General features: G+C 41.0%; 1 protein-coding gene across 1 annotated transcript in view; it reads left to right on the top strand.

Annotated features, from left to right (window-relative positions):
- The window catches only part of LRP1B (LDL receptor related protein 1B), a 730,365-nt gene that overhangs the window by 415,253 nt on the left and 298,315 nt on the right, over positions 1-16,797 (top strand). The window contains exons 17-19 of the mRNA XM_044438491.1: positions 3,292-3,417; positions 4,692-4,808; positions 15,417-15,497. Of these exons, the coding sequence (XP_044294426.1) occupies positions 3,292-3,417; positions 4,692-4,808; positions 15,417-15,497 (324 nt within the window). The remainder of the gene's footprint in view (positions 1-3,291; positions 3,418-4,691; positions 4,809-15,416; positions 15,498-16,797) is intronic.

The following is a 16,797-nucleotide window of genomic DNA, read 5'->3' as shown; positions in this document are numbered from 1 at the left end:
TAATTACTGTGTCTCTCCCCTGAGATATCCTTAGAATCTGGTCTGTCAGGACATCATCTAGGGTCTCAAGTTGACCTGGAGGGCGATAACATACCCCCACTGTCAGGTCTCTTTCCCTGTCAAAACCCCTAAGTTTCACCCAGACTGCCTCTACCGATTCCCCATCTGTGCTGTATTCTATCTCACTGCATCCTGTCCCTTCCCTGACGTATAAAGCCACTCCCCCACCTCTCTTTCCCTTCCTGTCCTTTCTAAAAAGGTGAAACCCTTCTATGTTCACATTCCAGACTTGCCTTTCATCCCACCAAGTTTTTGTGATTCCCACCAGATCATACCCTCCTATTCCCAGGAGAGCTTCAAGCTCTTCCTGCTTATTACCCATGCTCCTAGCATTGGTGTACATGCACCTCAGCTCCTTCCCACCGCTTCCTTTCCTTGGAGTTCCCAGCCTCCTCCTTCCTCCCATCCTCCCTGATACCTGGCCCCTCTCTGTAGGAGTCCTGTCAGACCCTGCAGTACCTCTAAAACCCTGCTCCCAGAGCCCTGATCCTCCCCCCACACTTGTCCAGTGCAGACACGTTACTGGGGGGCCTGAACCCCCCCCCCGGCTCAGTTTAAAGTCTTCCGGATGAAGCTCGCTAGAGCATCTCCAAAGGACCTTTTCCCCATCCCCGTGAGGTGTAACCCGTCCCTTGCCAGAAGTCCATTGGCAAGAAAACAAGCGCTGTGATTGAGGAACCCGAAGCGTTCCTTCTGGCACCACACCCTAAGCCAGTCGTTCACCTCGGAGGCCCTCCTGTCCCTTCCTGGCCCAAATCCCCGGACAGGTAAGATTGACGAGAAGGCCACTTGGGCCTTCAGCTCCCTGAGTGTCTTCCCCAAGGCCTCAAAGTCCCTGGTGGTCCCAACCACACCCTGCCTGGCACCCGTTTGTGCCCACATGGATCACCAGGAGCGGCTGGTGACCCCCGGAGCGAACAAGATGCTCCACTCGGTCCTTCACATGCCGGATGCGAGCGCCCGGCAGGCAGCAAACCCCCCTTGTCTCCAGGTTGGGGCGGCACACTGCCGCCTCAGTGCCCCTCAGCAGGGAGTCCCCAACAACAATCACCCGCCACCATACCTTCCCGGTGCTGGTGGGCGGCCGTGCCCTGGCCCTCGCCTCTCCTGCAGCGGCCCCCTTACTGCCTTTCGTCCCAGGCTGGGGGTCCTGCTGGTCCCCTGAGGCCTCATCAGCCCCAGCCTCCCCAGGCGGAGAGAACCTGTTTCCCAGCTCCAGATTGGTGCCAGAAGGAGGAGGCCGTGCTGGCCTCCTCTTCCTGTGGGTGACATGCCTCCATGTCTCCACACCTGCTCCTCCCGTGGCCTCTCCTTCAACCCTCTGTCCAGGGGAGACCTGGAGAGCTCTCTCGGCCCTCAGGCACCTCACCTTCTCCTCTAGCAGGGTCACCATCTTGCACTGAGGGCAAGTGTATCCCTGCCTCTCCAGGGGGGGAAGGGCGAACATGTCGCAGCTGTTGCAGCAGCAGCAACACCCGTGACTGCCGCCGAGGCCGTCTCCTGGTCTGCCATCGGTATCCCTTCCGAGACCTTACCTTGGTCCCCTGCCTTGTTTGTCCTGCAGTTCCTCTCACTCGCCCAGTTCTCCCAGACAAAAACCCACTCGCACACACACACACAAGGATAAAATAAACTTAAATTTAAATTGGAAGAAAAACAAAGCAAAGCAAAGCACAGCACAAACCAACCAACCAAACAAACCTCTGTGTCTCACGGAAGGGAGTCTCCGGACAGCCCAGGCCGCAGCCAAGGGACGCAGCCAAGGGACGACGCCTTCTCAGTCCCTCAGGCCGGTGGCCCTGCCTGCCTGCTCCCTCCTGGCCCCTCTGGCCCCGCCCCCTTCCTCTCCGCTGCTCCTGGCCCTCTGCTCCCCCGCCCAGCTTCTCCCTTGCCTTTGCCAGTCCCTTGGCCACTCAGCCCTCTCTCCCAGCCTCTGCCTCTGCTGCTCTGCCAAGAGGCCAGAGCCAAAAAGGTAGATGTGTTTAGGAGCTGACTGTGTTTAGCTCCTGAAGATGTATTCCTTTTTTAATGTAATATCTTGTTTTATAGGTTGGCCTGACACCTATAAACATTTCAACATTTTTCTTTTGTTGATCTGAGTTATAAGTTTCCTCTTAAAATGTTTTATCGGTTGTTATGCATTGACCCAACTACATGCATAGATAGTTATTGTGAAGACATTTAGTAATGTTATGGCATTATAAAAATCTGTATTAAATGTGGAAGACTGTATTGAATGGGCATTGCAAGCAACATGTCACATTCATATTCTGACAGTGTAATTTTCTTCTACCTTTCAAGAGAACTTCATGGTATGTTTTGACATTAACATTTTAGCATGCAAAATACATTTTTGTCAAATGTTTGTTTTTGTTGCTAAAACATACTTAAAAGGTAAAAAAGGTAAAAAAAAAAAAATAGAAATAAGCCTCACATTCTCCAAATCCCACTGTTTACCTAAGACCAATTACACACATGCACAGAGATACATTCAGTGAGAGGTGCATTTGTTGGATGTCCTTTGGTGAAGAAAGAGCTTTTTGCAAAGAAATGGTCTTTTGCCTTGAATGTGCATAAGGATGAAAACTGGGTGCATGGCAGCATGCATATCATTTCATAAAAAGCTCAAACTGTCTCAGTTCCTGCAATGTCATGGAACTGATACATACTTCTGAAGCTGGTCATGAATTCCTGTGTGATCCACAATCTCAAAGGGAGTGCTTACTGCCCATGATAGCCATTTTAAAGGGAGATTAGGCAAATTTATGGAGGATGACAGGCTCTTGGATATTCCATCTGAAGCAGAGTTAGACTTCCAGAAGATATCTCAAGCTACATTTATTTAATGTCTGTACTGCCTGAGTTCCTTGGGCGGTGAACAACAATTATAAATATTATGGCTTGGCTCTGTAGAATTTTTGCCATGTATTCCAGGAAAGTGCCACCCGTTTTATGGCTGGCTCAGCAACACATACTACTTTGCCACAGCTGTCAGGTTTCTCACACCTTCTGTCTTTATCCAAATAAGCAGGCCTTCCATCCTCCAAAACCCAACGTTTAGCTGAGACCAAGCTCCAAGAGGACTAGTGTCTGAGAAGACACATATGGGACTTTGCTGTAAATGTATTGCTATTTTTCTCGAGTGTAATGTGATATAAACCATATTTTCAGTATTTTAGTAATTGAGTCTCTGGAAGGATGTTTATCATAAAAAAATATGTATTTTCTCAGTTAATCACAGCTGTCCTGACAATCAATTTAAGTGCCATAATAACCGATGTATTCCCAAGAGGTGGCTTTGTGATGGAGCAAATGATTGTGGCAATGGTGAAGATGAATCAAATGAAACTTGTGCAGGTAAAACCAACAAAAAAGAAATGCCTTTCCTTAAGGTGACTACATTTTTTCTTCACGGAGTAACTGCTTAGGTTTACCCTGTAAAATGTACTGAACCAAACTGTTACTGATAATCCAATTTCTACAGTTTTAAGGGAATAGTAATGTTTTTGCCTCCACTTTTGGAATACAAATAATATTTTACCGAATCTTAATGCCTGGCTCAACTAGTGAAGTACAATACTCAGTTAAAACATATCCTATTTAAATCTTGCTTTGGACTTGTTTTGACAGTCATCATCTAAAGCTTTTTTCCCACCTTGCATAATACATATGTATTTATGCATTAATATGAATAATTCAAGCATTTTTATAAAATGCATTTAATATAATAACTCTTGAATTACTCTATCAGAAGGAAGGGTGAATTTAACATATATGTTTAAAAATAAATGAGAAGGCTCCTGATGAATTATTTCCATATAAACATTTGTCATGGAAGCAGCATGATTTTTATCATGGCATGTTAATTACATTATGTTTTACATGGCCAATATTTCATGTGAATTCATTCCAGCTTGTGATAGCTGATAATTGATTGGATGGAAAAGACTAGGAGTTAACAGTTTGCATGGGTTTTATTTATTACATAAATATTACATAAATAAATGCATTTATCTCTATTTTCCTCCTTGTTTCTTCTCCACAACCTTGTGAAGTGGGTTAGGCTGAGAGATAAAGACTGAAAAAACATGAACTTCAGTTTCCCCAGTTCTAGTCCAAAGCTCTAACCACTATACCACAGACCCTGTTTATGCTGCATTTATCAGCCAGTAGTGCAGTAAATTCTGTGACCATCTAAGTATGGATTCCCCTCATGAAACAGATTAGATTGATTTGTTGGACCCTGCCTTCCCACAGGACAAGGCATATATTGTGGTCCTTCTTCTGAAGTTCACTCCTCACTTACTATGCCCTGTTATGCCATATCAATAATATAACATTATTTTCTTGTAAGTTTTGTATATATGGTTTATAAGCAAACGACTATTACAGAATAATGAGATTTATTTTTTCTGCTTTAAGTTTGGCAGTGATGGTACATAGTTTTCAAAAGTAAATAAACTGAATTACTGCTTTAGAAACCCACTGTCTCCATGATACTCAATGACACACAATGAAAAAATAGAATGCAAAATTGTGTGAATATAGCATGTCAAATACATAAGCATGTATAATTAAACTGAATTCCATTTGAATTCCACTCTCGTTTTTACGTCAATTTGTCTTTTAAGCAAGAACATGTCAGGCTGACCAGTTTTCTTGTGGAAATGGACGTTGCATTCCAAAGTCATGGTTATGTGATCAGGAGGATGACTGTGGTGATGAATCAGATGAAATGGCATCTTGTGGTAAGTTAGTTAATGGCTTTATAAGCAGAATGACTGATGGAAATTAGACACTGATTCATCCAATGACAATATTCTCCCTGACAGTCCATTTCTGTTTTCTCAAAAAAATAACCGAGACAAAAATGGTTATTTACTTTCATTCTCCCTGCATAAATATGCTTTATGGAAAAAAATTCCTCCTTGTCTCTTGTCTGTTGTTTTTTTAGTTTTATAATGAGCTGGGTTCCTAGTCAGTGAAAACAGAAATGGGCAGTTCTTGACCCTTGTGCTCCTTCAAAATGGGCTCCAAAGGCTGGGAAAGCTTGGAGAACAGATATTCAGGCAGCACAGAAGGATATAAGGAGGAGAGATGGAGAAAGTTCCACAGTGTGAGCAAACCTCTGCTGGTGTGATGTTGAATTTAACCAGGTGCTCTTAAGAGTTCTGGTTAGAAATGTTTGGGATGAATTACATTTTGAAAAGCTTCCAAATGTGCAGTTTCTCATACGATTCCCTCAACAATGAGGTGGAGAGAGTGCTATATTATATGATCTGTTCCACCAATTCAGTTTATTTTTGTTTTTGCAAGAAACCTGTATGTGAATGAAGAGGGTAAAGCTTGTACTATTCCTCTTCTGCAGCATTCTTGCTGCCCTTCTTTTTCATCACATGGCAGCAGTCCAAGGCTGGCTCAGGACATCTTTTCTCTGTGACTGGAGACAAAGGTGGTGCCCCTCCCTATTCCCATTCCACATACCAAAGTGGACTGGCAGTTTAATTTTGCTTCAGTGCTGATGCCATCCATCAACATCTAAGGGCAGCAGGCTACCTTTAAAGATGCAGGGCAGGCTGTGGCACATCTCTGTCTTCCAATTGAGAAGAATGGCCAGGGGGCTCAGGAAGGTGCAGCAGGGAGACCAGCAGTGCTGGCCCCGACGTCTGTCACCTGATGGGATTGCTATACTCTGCCTAATGGCAGGGCTGGCCAGTCTTATGCTTGGTTACGCAGAAGTCATTTTCGTTGTGATCCATGTGGCAGACTTCCCAGTAAGTTGCCTAGAACTGCAATCATAGTCTTTCCTTTGTACCTTTTAAGCAACGAATTTGCACCATTTCATCCATTGCATCTGTTAAGTTTTTGAGAAGGATCTGTGTGTGGCTATTTCGAGATCCTGGAATAAGACTACTTTATCCACCCTCCACTCTGCATAAATAAGGAGGAGAGCAGGAGGAGCATATTTTTTAAAAGGCCAAACAGTCTCTCTTGAGAGCCTTCTTCCTCTGCAACACCATTTTTCTGTTTTGTTTAGGCAAGTGTGTAAGATTTGTCCATTTCCTGTTCTTCTCCCTGGCTTACCTCTCATTAGTAGATCTTCATGTGTGAGTAAACCTTTATTCACAAGTGCTTCTGCTGCTTCCACTTCTGTTCCCCCTTCCTCTTATTCCACTTCTGCACTGCCCACAGCCAAAGCTCTCTTAGCCTTCCAAAAGGATGCTTTCAAGGGTAACACTTCAGTTCCCTGGTCAGCAGCTTCAAGCTCATCTCCTGGCACTCGCAGGGCAGACAGCTGCTGACAGCTTCTTGATGAGGCTAAGGCTGCCGTTCCATCTGCTGTTCACCCAAGTCACCCTCATTCTCCTGGCATAACCCCAGTGACTTTGGCACTTCCATAGCATTCCTACTCAAAATGTAAGCAAGATTGCTCAGCCAGCTCTGTTCTCATCCAGATGGCAATGTAACCACACACCTTTATATCTCTGCCAAGACCACCACCACTGCATAAAAATCCTGCTCTCAGCTGAAACTCTCAAGCAGCATTATGGTTCCAGCACTGATGGAGCTGCCATGCCTGCCTGGACCTGACACCTGGATGAGGACAACAGCATTGCTTTTGTATTGATGCTGGCAGTTTTTCGTCTCTTCTCTTTTACTCACAGAATTTCAGGGCCATTCTTTGCATGGTTACTCACATGTTTGATAAAACTTGCTTCCTAATGTGCTTAGTATTTTACCAGACAGACCTTAGTTCAATAATGAATGTCTGGTAATGAATGTTTAATAGTGAGGTACTCCTTTCCCCTGATTAAACAAGACAAAAATGCACCTCACTCCCCTCCATCCCCCAGAAAACTCGGCATTATATGTAGGGGTCATTGGAGAGAGATCACTAATGATTTCATCAAAAAGAGCTTTTTCTTTTCCTTTCTTTTTTCCTTTCATTATACTGGCAAGGTTATAACTTTCATTAGCACTTTCTTCCATCATTTTCTGAGAAAAATGATGAGTTCCTTTGAAAATGCGAAAAAGTACTACTGTCCTACTGATAAATGGCAGTCCTCAGAAGTGGGTTGAAGGGAAGGTGGTGCATACACCTGTAATCATGGGAATATCTGCAATATTGTCATTTTATTCATTTTATTAATATCAATTCTGTCAGATTTATGTGGTAAATATACAAAATGGGAAAGAGGAAGAACAAATTTCGAAAAATAAAAATTGTAGAGATAAAACCTGGTAAATGAGATTTAAAGCCCAAAATGAAACTAATATATGCAATGCTAAAAGAGAAGTATTGTCTAATTTTCTTTCTTTTAATGAAGATATGTGTAGGGATCAGAGAATCAGTAATATTCAAGTGCTTGGAAAATTACTTTGAAGATTGTTCTGGCTCACTCCCAGTTTTGTTTTTCATGTGTTTGTAGCTCATTCAAGTAGGAAAAGAACATCTCTCTCTCTCTCTCTCTCTCTTTCTGTGTCTTTAAAGGGTACAGTTTCCTACCATTGGCTAAGAAGTAGGAATGCTTTGTTGGGAGGGGGTATGTACTTTTCAAATGACACATTGAAAATTACACATCTTTCACACTCAATTGCAAATTCAGAAATTTATTATTGGTCCTGATGGTGGTCAGGCTCAGAACTGTAGACAGAACATGACTGCATGATTTGCAAACAGGAATGACGTTCTTGTGGTTTCTTAGGGATGTTCTGACATCCAGCTTAAAGAGGATATATTTGGTTTTCAAAGGAGCCTGCTTCTTAGAAAGGCAAGTTGGGACTTGGGATAATGCGATGTGTCTGTGCATGTGTGTTTGTGCTATGGCTACTCAGCACCTTCACCTATGGTTGATTCCTAATCCTGTACAATCATTATCTCCAGTTCTGAATACCAGTTCTGAAAATGGTTCTAGGATACTTCCTGATGCTTCATTTTTCTTCCAATTGCCCCGCTTTATTCACAGAATTTTGCAGGTCTTCTAGATGACAGTGCCTCCTGTACTCTTCCTGTACTTTCCAAACATCACTTCCAGCTTCTTTCCTACTGGAGAAAACCATTTAAGGAGAGACAAACATGTTGATGAACATGAAATGTATTTCTATACCGTCCAATAGCTAAAGTTCAATGTCTTCAGATAGGGAGCACTAGCATACCTCCTTCTGGAAACATTGCTAATTTACTTTGCTTTGATTAGTCTCTGATGAGCTAATTAGGTATTTTTTCATGCTTCTGCTTCAGTTTTTACTATGATGGCACCTGGAGTTGATTTTGGTATTCATAAACCAAAATGTGCATTAAATAGTACAATTTATTGTTTTCAATATGATGTTATGGTGATTATTTAGAGGCCACTCTAGATATCTTTTTGTAAAAGGGAAAACCAATTTAAAACACTTTCTAAATCAGATATGTGTATTTATGTTTAATCATAAATAAAAGCTATACTTAAACACACTGAAAGCAGAGGTTCCCTCTGCTTCTCATCTTTACTTGGTTTACACCATGGTGTTCAGTTAAACTTCAGAAGTCCCCTTGAGATACACTGAAGACAGAGAAAGAAGCTAGATTTTAAGTGACTTTGAGTGTGTTTTCAAGTGAGTGTGCGTGTGTGTGGTGACCTCCATGATGGAGTGAAACATTGTATTATTCACCATTGTTACAATCACTCTCCTGATTCATCACCCTTCACCCTTCTCAATTTCTCCTCTGCCCCACTTCTCTTGATTTCACAGTCACAGTAGGCCTGTGCTGACAGGGAGCTGCAGCCATTGATTTAGAGCTCATTACAGACAAGTGAGTTTGCTTTATCCCAAGGGATCTATGAAGATATTAGAGATTCTGAATTCCAGGTTGCCTGGTCTTCCTGACAGCTTGCATGTGCAGACTGATTGAACGGTCTGTGAACCTTGCATGAAAAAGGGACAGCTTGCAGCAGGTGGAGGTGACCTGGTGCTCCCTATATATTTTGAAATTCAAATTCCATTAGCCTCAGCCAGCATGGACAGTGATCAGGGAATATGAGAACTGTGGTCTAAAACATCTGGAGGGCTTAGGCTGCCCACCCCAGTCCTCAGTGTCTACTACTCCAAATCAAAATTAAGTAGCTTGCTTTTGAACCAGCTTTGGCTTGTCTCAGAATGCAGTCTTCGCTAGTGTAGTTTGAATTCATTAGCCTGGATAGACATATAAAGGGTGAGCTGTGAAAGAGTTAGTGGATAAAACTTACAACAAGAGCGATGCCTACTAGTCTGGGCTTTCACTGGCTGTAAAATGTATGTATTAATTGAAAGAAAAGTGGAGGATTATTAGTTAATTACTTTTCCTATCCTTTATACTTTTGATTGATTTTCTGCCTTTCTCTTTCAGCTTCTACTATATTTGCCTTTATGAGAGCTGGTGAACAAACTGTATAAACAGTTGGTTTATACCATAGGGTTCAGTTAAGCTCCATATGTCCTCTTGAGATACACTGAAGGCAGAGGGGGAGGCTAGATTTCAAGGGTCTGTGAGTGAGTGTGGGGGTATGGTGACCTGCATGATGGACTGAAACATCCATCATGTTTTAAGAAAGTCAACTGGAGAATGTCCTCCTTCCTCATGCTTCTTGATGTTCCCAGCATTTGAAACAAAACCATGGCACAGTTAATCTTGAACTTACTGTGGAGAACTGCATATTACTGGATTAACCTTTTAAACATGAAGAGTGATTGAGTGAATACATAGTTGTATCCCAGTTATCAAGAGAAAGATTCTCTGTATGGAACAATTAAAGAAGACATGTCTGAGAGAGGACTGACTATTGTCAACATAATAGGAAAAATTCAGTAGTCATTTTTATGTTCCCCTGAGTCATCTTCTACTTATAGCGAACCAATAAATGAAAGTCCTCCAAAATCTCCTTTATTCCACAGACCTGTCCAGCTCTTGTAAACTCAAGGCTGAGGCTTCCTCTATAGAATTGAACTATCTCATAATTGGTCTTCCTCTTCTTTTGTCTTCTACTTTCCTTACCATTACTGTATTTTCCAATACAGTAATGGTATTTTTGCCTTCTTGTGATGTGCTTCTTGTGTGTGTCCTCTAGCACTGTGCTTTTTTTACTGATCTTTTGCGACTTTATTATGATGTTATATACTAATAGTACATGGACCCTCCTAGAATCTGCTCCTGGTCTTGTTTTGACACAGAGAATACAGTTTCTTCATCCCATACCTCAAAACACATAATCTGCTTGATTTCTTCATAGACCTCTGGGAATTGGCCATGTGTACAGTCGCCTAACTGGTTCTTTGAAGTATGTATTTGCAATTAACAGTCCATTGGCTTAAAACAGTTCTATGAGTCATTGACCCGCTTTATTTTTTACCGCTGGGTAAAACTCTCCACAACATTTGTTTTCCAGTCACCTATGGCTATCAGTACAGTGGTACCTTGGCTCACGAACTTAATCCATTCCACGACTGGTCATGACCCAAATTAGTCAAGAGCCAAATTAAATTTCCCCATAAGGTTAAATGTAAATAAGGTTAAACTGTTCTGTAACTGGGTTTTTTTTTTTTTTGGGACTATTTTTTTAATCAGAAAACTGTGAAGCAAAGTGACATAGAACAACAAAGATCATAGCCACCTCCCCACCCTCCCCAGCATCCCTGCATGCGCCCGTCATCCCGGCACGTACCTGTCATCCTGACATGCTTGGGAGCGGGGGGGGACGGGCGCGATCGTGCTGGGAGGGGAAATGGCAGAGATCATGGTTGCACTCATGCAGGAAAGATGGGCGCAATCACTCGGGGGGGGTGGGGAGATGGCCGCGATCACGGTCGCCACCCAATGTGGAGTTCGCCACCTGAGTCAAAATTGTTATGAAATTTTTGTTTGCGACCCAATTTGGTTGTGAACTGAGGCGTTTGTATGTCTTATTTTGGCATGCTATCAGTTTCCTGTTAGATACTGACATGAAAGTTTCCAATTCTCCTTCAGTATCTGTTGCTGGACTTCGCATTATAACCACTTACTACATGTGCTACATCTTGGTATTAGAGTTATCACGTTTCTTCTGAGTATGCCATCTTCAGAGTGTTTTTGCTTGCCTGACTGAAAATATCCTATTCCAGTCCACTCTAGTTCATGCACACAGAGTAGTGTGTTTTTAACTGTTCCGTTTCTGCTTTACAGGTTCCAGTTTGCCTTGATTCATGCTTCTCACATTCTGTGTTCCAGTTGTATGTGTTGTGTACCATTGAACTTTCACCTCTCTGTATGTTAGCTAGATTCCCTTTGGCTTTGATCCAATGCTTCTGATTAGCAGCAGAAGTATTCATACTTGGTTGAGTGTCTTCAGACCTGGGGTTCTCCTCTTCTGGCACTTTTGTTTTATATTGAATTGTAAGAAATATTCAGAAATGGTTTAACATTGCCTTCCTCTGAACAATTCTAACCAGAGTTAGCTTTCACATCACTGCCGTTGTCTGTTAAAGATCTTCTGACAGTGCCATCTGGTACTATAAATTGGTACTATATATCCATTTATTTATTTTTTATATCTGGTGACATGTACTTGTTCCCCCATATTTTAAAAGATAGGCAAGACATAAATCTTACCAATAAATGCTGCCGATGTTTGTTTCCCCCCCCCCAAACCATCACAGTAAAATACATCCACCCACAAAAAATTCAATATTACCTCTTGTAGCCTGCTGTTGAGCTGCATTAGACTTCTTATTTGCCACATATCCTTCTTTTCTTTTCAGTCCCATTGTTCCTCCTTTGCCATCTAGTTCACTTGTGCCGTTTTTCAAAGCTTTTTAATCTTTGTAAACTATCCAGAGAGCTTTGGCAGTTTGGTGGTATAGAAACGTAACAAATGAAATGAAATGAAGCAATTGAAGCTAGTTTTGCTGCAAGTGTAAAAATGCTGGTGGTTTCTGATTTCCCCCTTCTGCCAGTTAAGAGCCAGTGAGCTGGAGCCAGACCAAGCTATTTGAACTTAGGTCCTACTGAAATTAATGGGACAAGTTAGTCATGGCTGACTTAAGCTCTGTTCTTTCCAGTGGGAAGTACAATCCTGTGCATGGATACCCAGAAATAAGCCCAACCTTTTTCCTAGGTTAGTGTGTATAGGCTGACAGCCTATGTGCAATTGGCAACTATTTCCTGTCACATGGAAATAATATTCACCAAAAAACTAAAAATAAGATGAATGGGATAATAGCATTACTACTGTGACGTCTTCAGAGCATTTCATATATAGTAGTTCATCAAACCTTCCAACAATTGTTAAAAGTAGACCAGGACTCTTATTCATATATAAGAGGAGAAGCTGGGGCCAAAAGGTGGTGGCTTGCTAAAGCAATCAAGTGTATTGCTAGAGTGAGATTTGAACAAGGCATCTCCTACATCATACTTCATACTCTTTCTCCCAATCTATATAATGTAGCTGTATTGCAGGAAATGAGACAGAAGTTTTTCCATGAGCTGTTTTACAGATGATTCGCATTTGTTACTTCAGAGTTGAAATTCTGCCAGATCTGTGCACTAGTTCCAAGGGGTTACTTTTGCATACCTTCAGCAGCCTGGGACAAAATACGGGACCTTTGACAACACATCCTCAGTATCATGATTAAAAATGTAATGATAGGAAAAGAAAGGTCATGTGTTAAATCTGCTTACCATAAACACTTCAGAAAATTACATGAGGTTTTCAATAGAATCATGACCTTCAAGAGGTTTCAATAATAATTGATGTTGAGGGCTTGTTTACTAAGCCTTTTCCTTCTCAATTAAAGCTAAGTTCACAAGGGAAATATTGGTCATAGTGCTGTTGATTATTTTCTGATTAGTAGGTGAATTCTACCATATTTTACATATTCTGAGCTTGGTCCAAGATAATATATGAGGGGCTCTTCAGTATACAGTTTGGGTATTATAGCATCACTGTTGCCATGCTGTGCATCACAGTCCATTTTTATTTCATTTTTAATTGGATTCCATTGATTTCACTGATTTTTTGACAACATGCTTACACACAGAACTGTTTGTATCTATTTGAAAAATGAGAGTGATGTTCAACAACCATGACTATTCTTGCAGCAGCAGAAGCCAGGTGCTTCACCTCAGGGTGGCCATGCCACTCAGATTAACTTCATTATCTTTAATCCACTCTTCCCACTTCTCTCCTCAAAATATTTGACTCCTGAAGTAGTTCTTTCATCAGTGCTAACAGTCTCCTCTGAGAGATTTGGGGATATCTTGTCTCATTCTGTTAACAACAGCTAAGTCTGTAGGAACAACTGACAAACCAGTATTGCTCCCTGTACTGCTGGGATGCCACTGGGATGCCAGTTTCAGAAATTCCCATGGCCTGTTGTCTAAAGCTTGGAGGATGGGAGTAATGTTGGAGCAATTTCACCTTCCAGTCCTCCATCTCACTAGATTTTATTTAGATGGGCTTTTCAATCTTCCTCCATGGCCAGTTTTTGACAGAGGAGGGCAACCAGCAACAGCTGCACAAGGGCAGAGACCAGGAGTCAGCTCTCTAACTTCCCTTTAGAAGAGCTCTTCTGAGTATTCCTCTGTTCAGCAGGAGGCTCTCCCAGGGAAAATAGGATTGTTCTTTTATTCACCTTTTCAAAGCAAGTGGCATTTCATTAGCTTTGATCAATCTCTAATTTTAATATAATTAGTTGGCGATGCATTTTTAAGCTTCATTCTCTCTCTCTTGTGATAAGGTCTTCTCTTTGCTACCTTTGCATTTCTTCACATTTTGGGTAGTAGATATTCCTGCCACACAATATTAGATAAATTATTCAGGCCGTATGAGTGTGGGACTAAAATAATTGTTTGAAGTTAATGTAATAAACAAAACAAATATATCATCCCTGTTAGAAAAATAGCTCTCCTGTTGTTGGATGATTTTCAACTTTATTCTCAGTAGATTTGGTTTCCCTTTGAAGTCAAGTTTGAAATGAAGAATACTGTCAGAGAAACTCAGATCAGAGACCATACACTTGGCTAATGAAATTGTTAAGGAGAGTGAATGTATCAGGCAGATAAGTTTACTTTTGAGGTGCTTCTCTTCCCTAGCTTCAGACTGATTCTGCTTTAGCACGACAGATTCTTACCTGGTTTACAGAAGCAATGCATAGCATATCTGATACAGTTATATGGATCAAGATTGTGTCTTGCAGTGTTTCCTGTTTGTCCTGTTTGTATCATTCCAGGTTCAACTGAGATGTTTTCAACTCCAAATAATAACATTTTAGCAAATGTGTTCAGTATTTCCATAAATTATAATAAATGATTATTTTAGGAGATAGATTCTATTTGGAGAAAATACTTAACATAGATCTCTTGAACTAACAGTTCTCAGTGTGAGGACAGATGGGGAATCAGGTTGGTTCTGATACAAATCAGATGTGATTATCAGGAAAGCAGGTGGAAATCCTAATGTACTGCAGTGTGTTCAGCTATCTGGATTGACAGGTTGCTTAAATGTATGTGGGAATTATCATACATGTTTTATTTTAGAAGCTTATCTGTGGATTAAACACTAAATCTCAGAGGATGACACTTACAACTCCTGTACTGTGCTGCTGTTTATGTCTATAGTTTCCCTTTCAGTAACAAATTCAGATGGTAAGACAGATGTTTAGCATAAAAATAGTAACATTAAGTTATCATTACAGCTGCAAATCATCACTTGAGAATCATAGCATCACCTAAAGAGAGGTCCGCCTGGCATGGGTGTTATTTGTTTTTTGGTGCCAGGCGAAGACCTTTTTATTCAAATATCATTTTAATTGTTAATAGTATTTATTCATTTATTCTTTGGCCAGGGCGACTTAATTTATACTGTTAATTTATATTATTTTATGGAAGTTTATTTATGGATGTAAGCCACCCCAAGGCTTCGACGAATGGGGCGGCATAGAAGTCTCCTAAATAAATAAATAAATAAATAGTCACCAAATTTCTGAGACCTAAGCAACAGTTAAAAGTCATGTGATGTTTTCAGGACTTAATTTAATTTATACAAGTGTTTTTGAGGTAGGCATGATTCTCAAGTAGTTTTCTCACATGAAGAAAATTCCCTTTGCTACCTGAAATTGCTTTCAAGTGACAATTCAGGCATATGAATTATGAAAGGCCTTTGTGCCTAATGCTTTGTAGAATAATTTTGTATTTTGAATAATTGTTGATGTTCTTTCAATTAGAACCATATACATGTCTCTTTTTGATTCAGAAACTATAGCGGCTGATCTAATTTTTCTGTCTGTGAATTTTTAAAGAAAACTCATGCTGGTATACACATTCTGACATAACTATTATGTCGGGCTCTTTCTTTTCCTTTCAGCATTTCCAACTTGTGACCCACTAACTCATTTTGTTTGCAAAAGTGGAAGATGCATTAGTAGCAAGTGGCACTGTGATTCAGGTAAGAATTAACATTTCAGCTTTACTCATGAAAGGCTTTTCTGCCTGATTTTCAGAGAGCTGCCCCTCAGTGCGCTGTATTATCCCCCCACCCCCATTTAGCAGGGTCTCCTAGCCATTAGGAAAAGCTTTAGGACACTGGTACAGACAACACATGCGGCAGACATGTCACTGAGACAGACAACACATGAGGCATCTTTCAAATCAGGTGTGCAGAAATCTGGACCATGGACCAAATCTGGCCCACAGGTTACTCCAATCCAGTCTGCACAGGCTCTTCAGATTCTTCTTGAGGAAGAGGATGAGGTTACGGTTTGGGATCCACTCCCTCCCTTGTAGGGCGCTATTACTGTCACTGACAGCTGAGGGGAATGTGAGGCAGTCTTGGTGTTGGGATTTATTTGCATGAGGAAGAACACTCGCTTTTCCCAGCATGGACAAGTCTGTTATCTCTGATTGAAAAAATGAGGAGGCATCCGTGATGTCAAATCACACTTCCGCCTGCCCTTGAAGCAGTTTTGCACTCCCGTTTAAACCCGTGGGTCTACTTTGAAATGAAGTTCCTTTGTTTGTTGCAAGATATTTGATTTTTTAAAAATAAATAAATAAATAAATAAATATGGCTTTTCCCTAAAGTTTCAAGTTCACAGTGCTGTGTGGCACAGCACAAATTGTCTCTACACTTTTAATGAGCCTGCTTCAATCACTGGTCATTGCTTAGTGGGGTATTTTTTTAACTAGGAGTTCTGCCAACTGGTCCTTCCAGTTTCATTAGACCTTTGTCCTCTGGTAAAGTTAGCTGAAATATCTCTGTGTCCTTTACTGGCTTCTCAGAAAGGTTGCAATACTTTTACAAAGTGGCTGCAAAGTGGTCTTTTGTCTGTTGGTCTTCGTATTTTTATCTTCTCCTTCTTCACGATTAGCAAAGGCAAGGGACTGCAGAAAGCAGTTACCTGCCTGTTAGTTAAATATTACTCTTTAGAATGAATCCTATGTCTTTATGTGCATCTAGTCATAAGACAATCACACATGCAGACAATAATAAAGGGAACTGCTTATTTACCTAAAAGTAACAGATTAACAAACAGAAATTAACACAAACTAAATTAAATAAAACAAATTAAAATTATTTCTCCCTCGTGTTGCCTTCAAAATGTCCCTATTTTAAGACATCAGGAATAAAGTTCTCACACACCTGAATAAGGTCAAATAAAATCAAGAATGAAGTTAAAACAGAGAAGCTCTGCAATTATCTTCTAAAAGATTTCCCTTATCTGTCACTGCAATTAGAAACCATGCAC

Source organism: Varanus komodoensis, unplaced genomic scaffold (genome assembly GCF_004798865.1).
Source record: "Varanus komodoensis strain SLA01 unplaced genomic scaffold, ASM479886v1 scaffold32, whole genome shotgun sequence".
NCBI lineage: Eukaryota > Metazoa > Chordata > Lepidosauria > Squamata > Varanidae > Varanus > Varanus komodoensis.
Note: the sequence above shows the minus strand (reverse complement) of the source record. Positions and strands in the feature narration are given on the sequence as shown.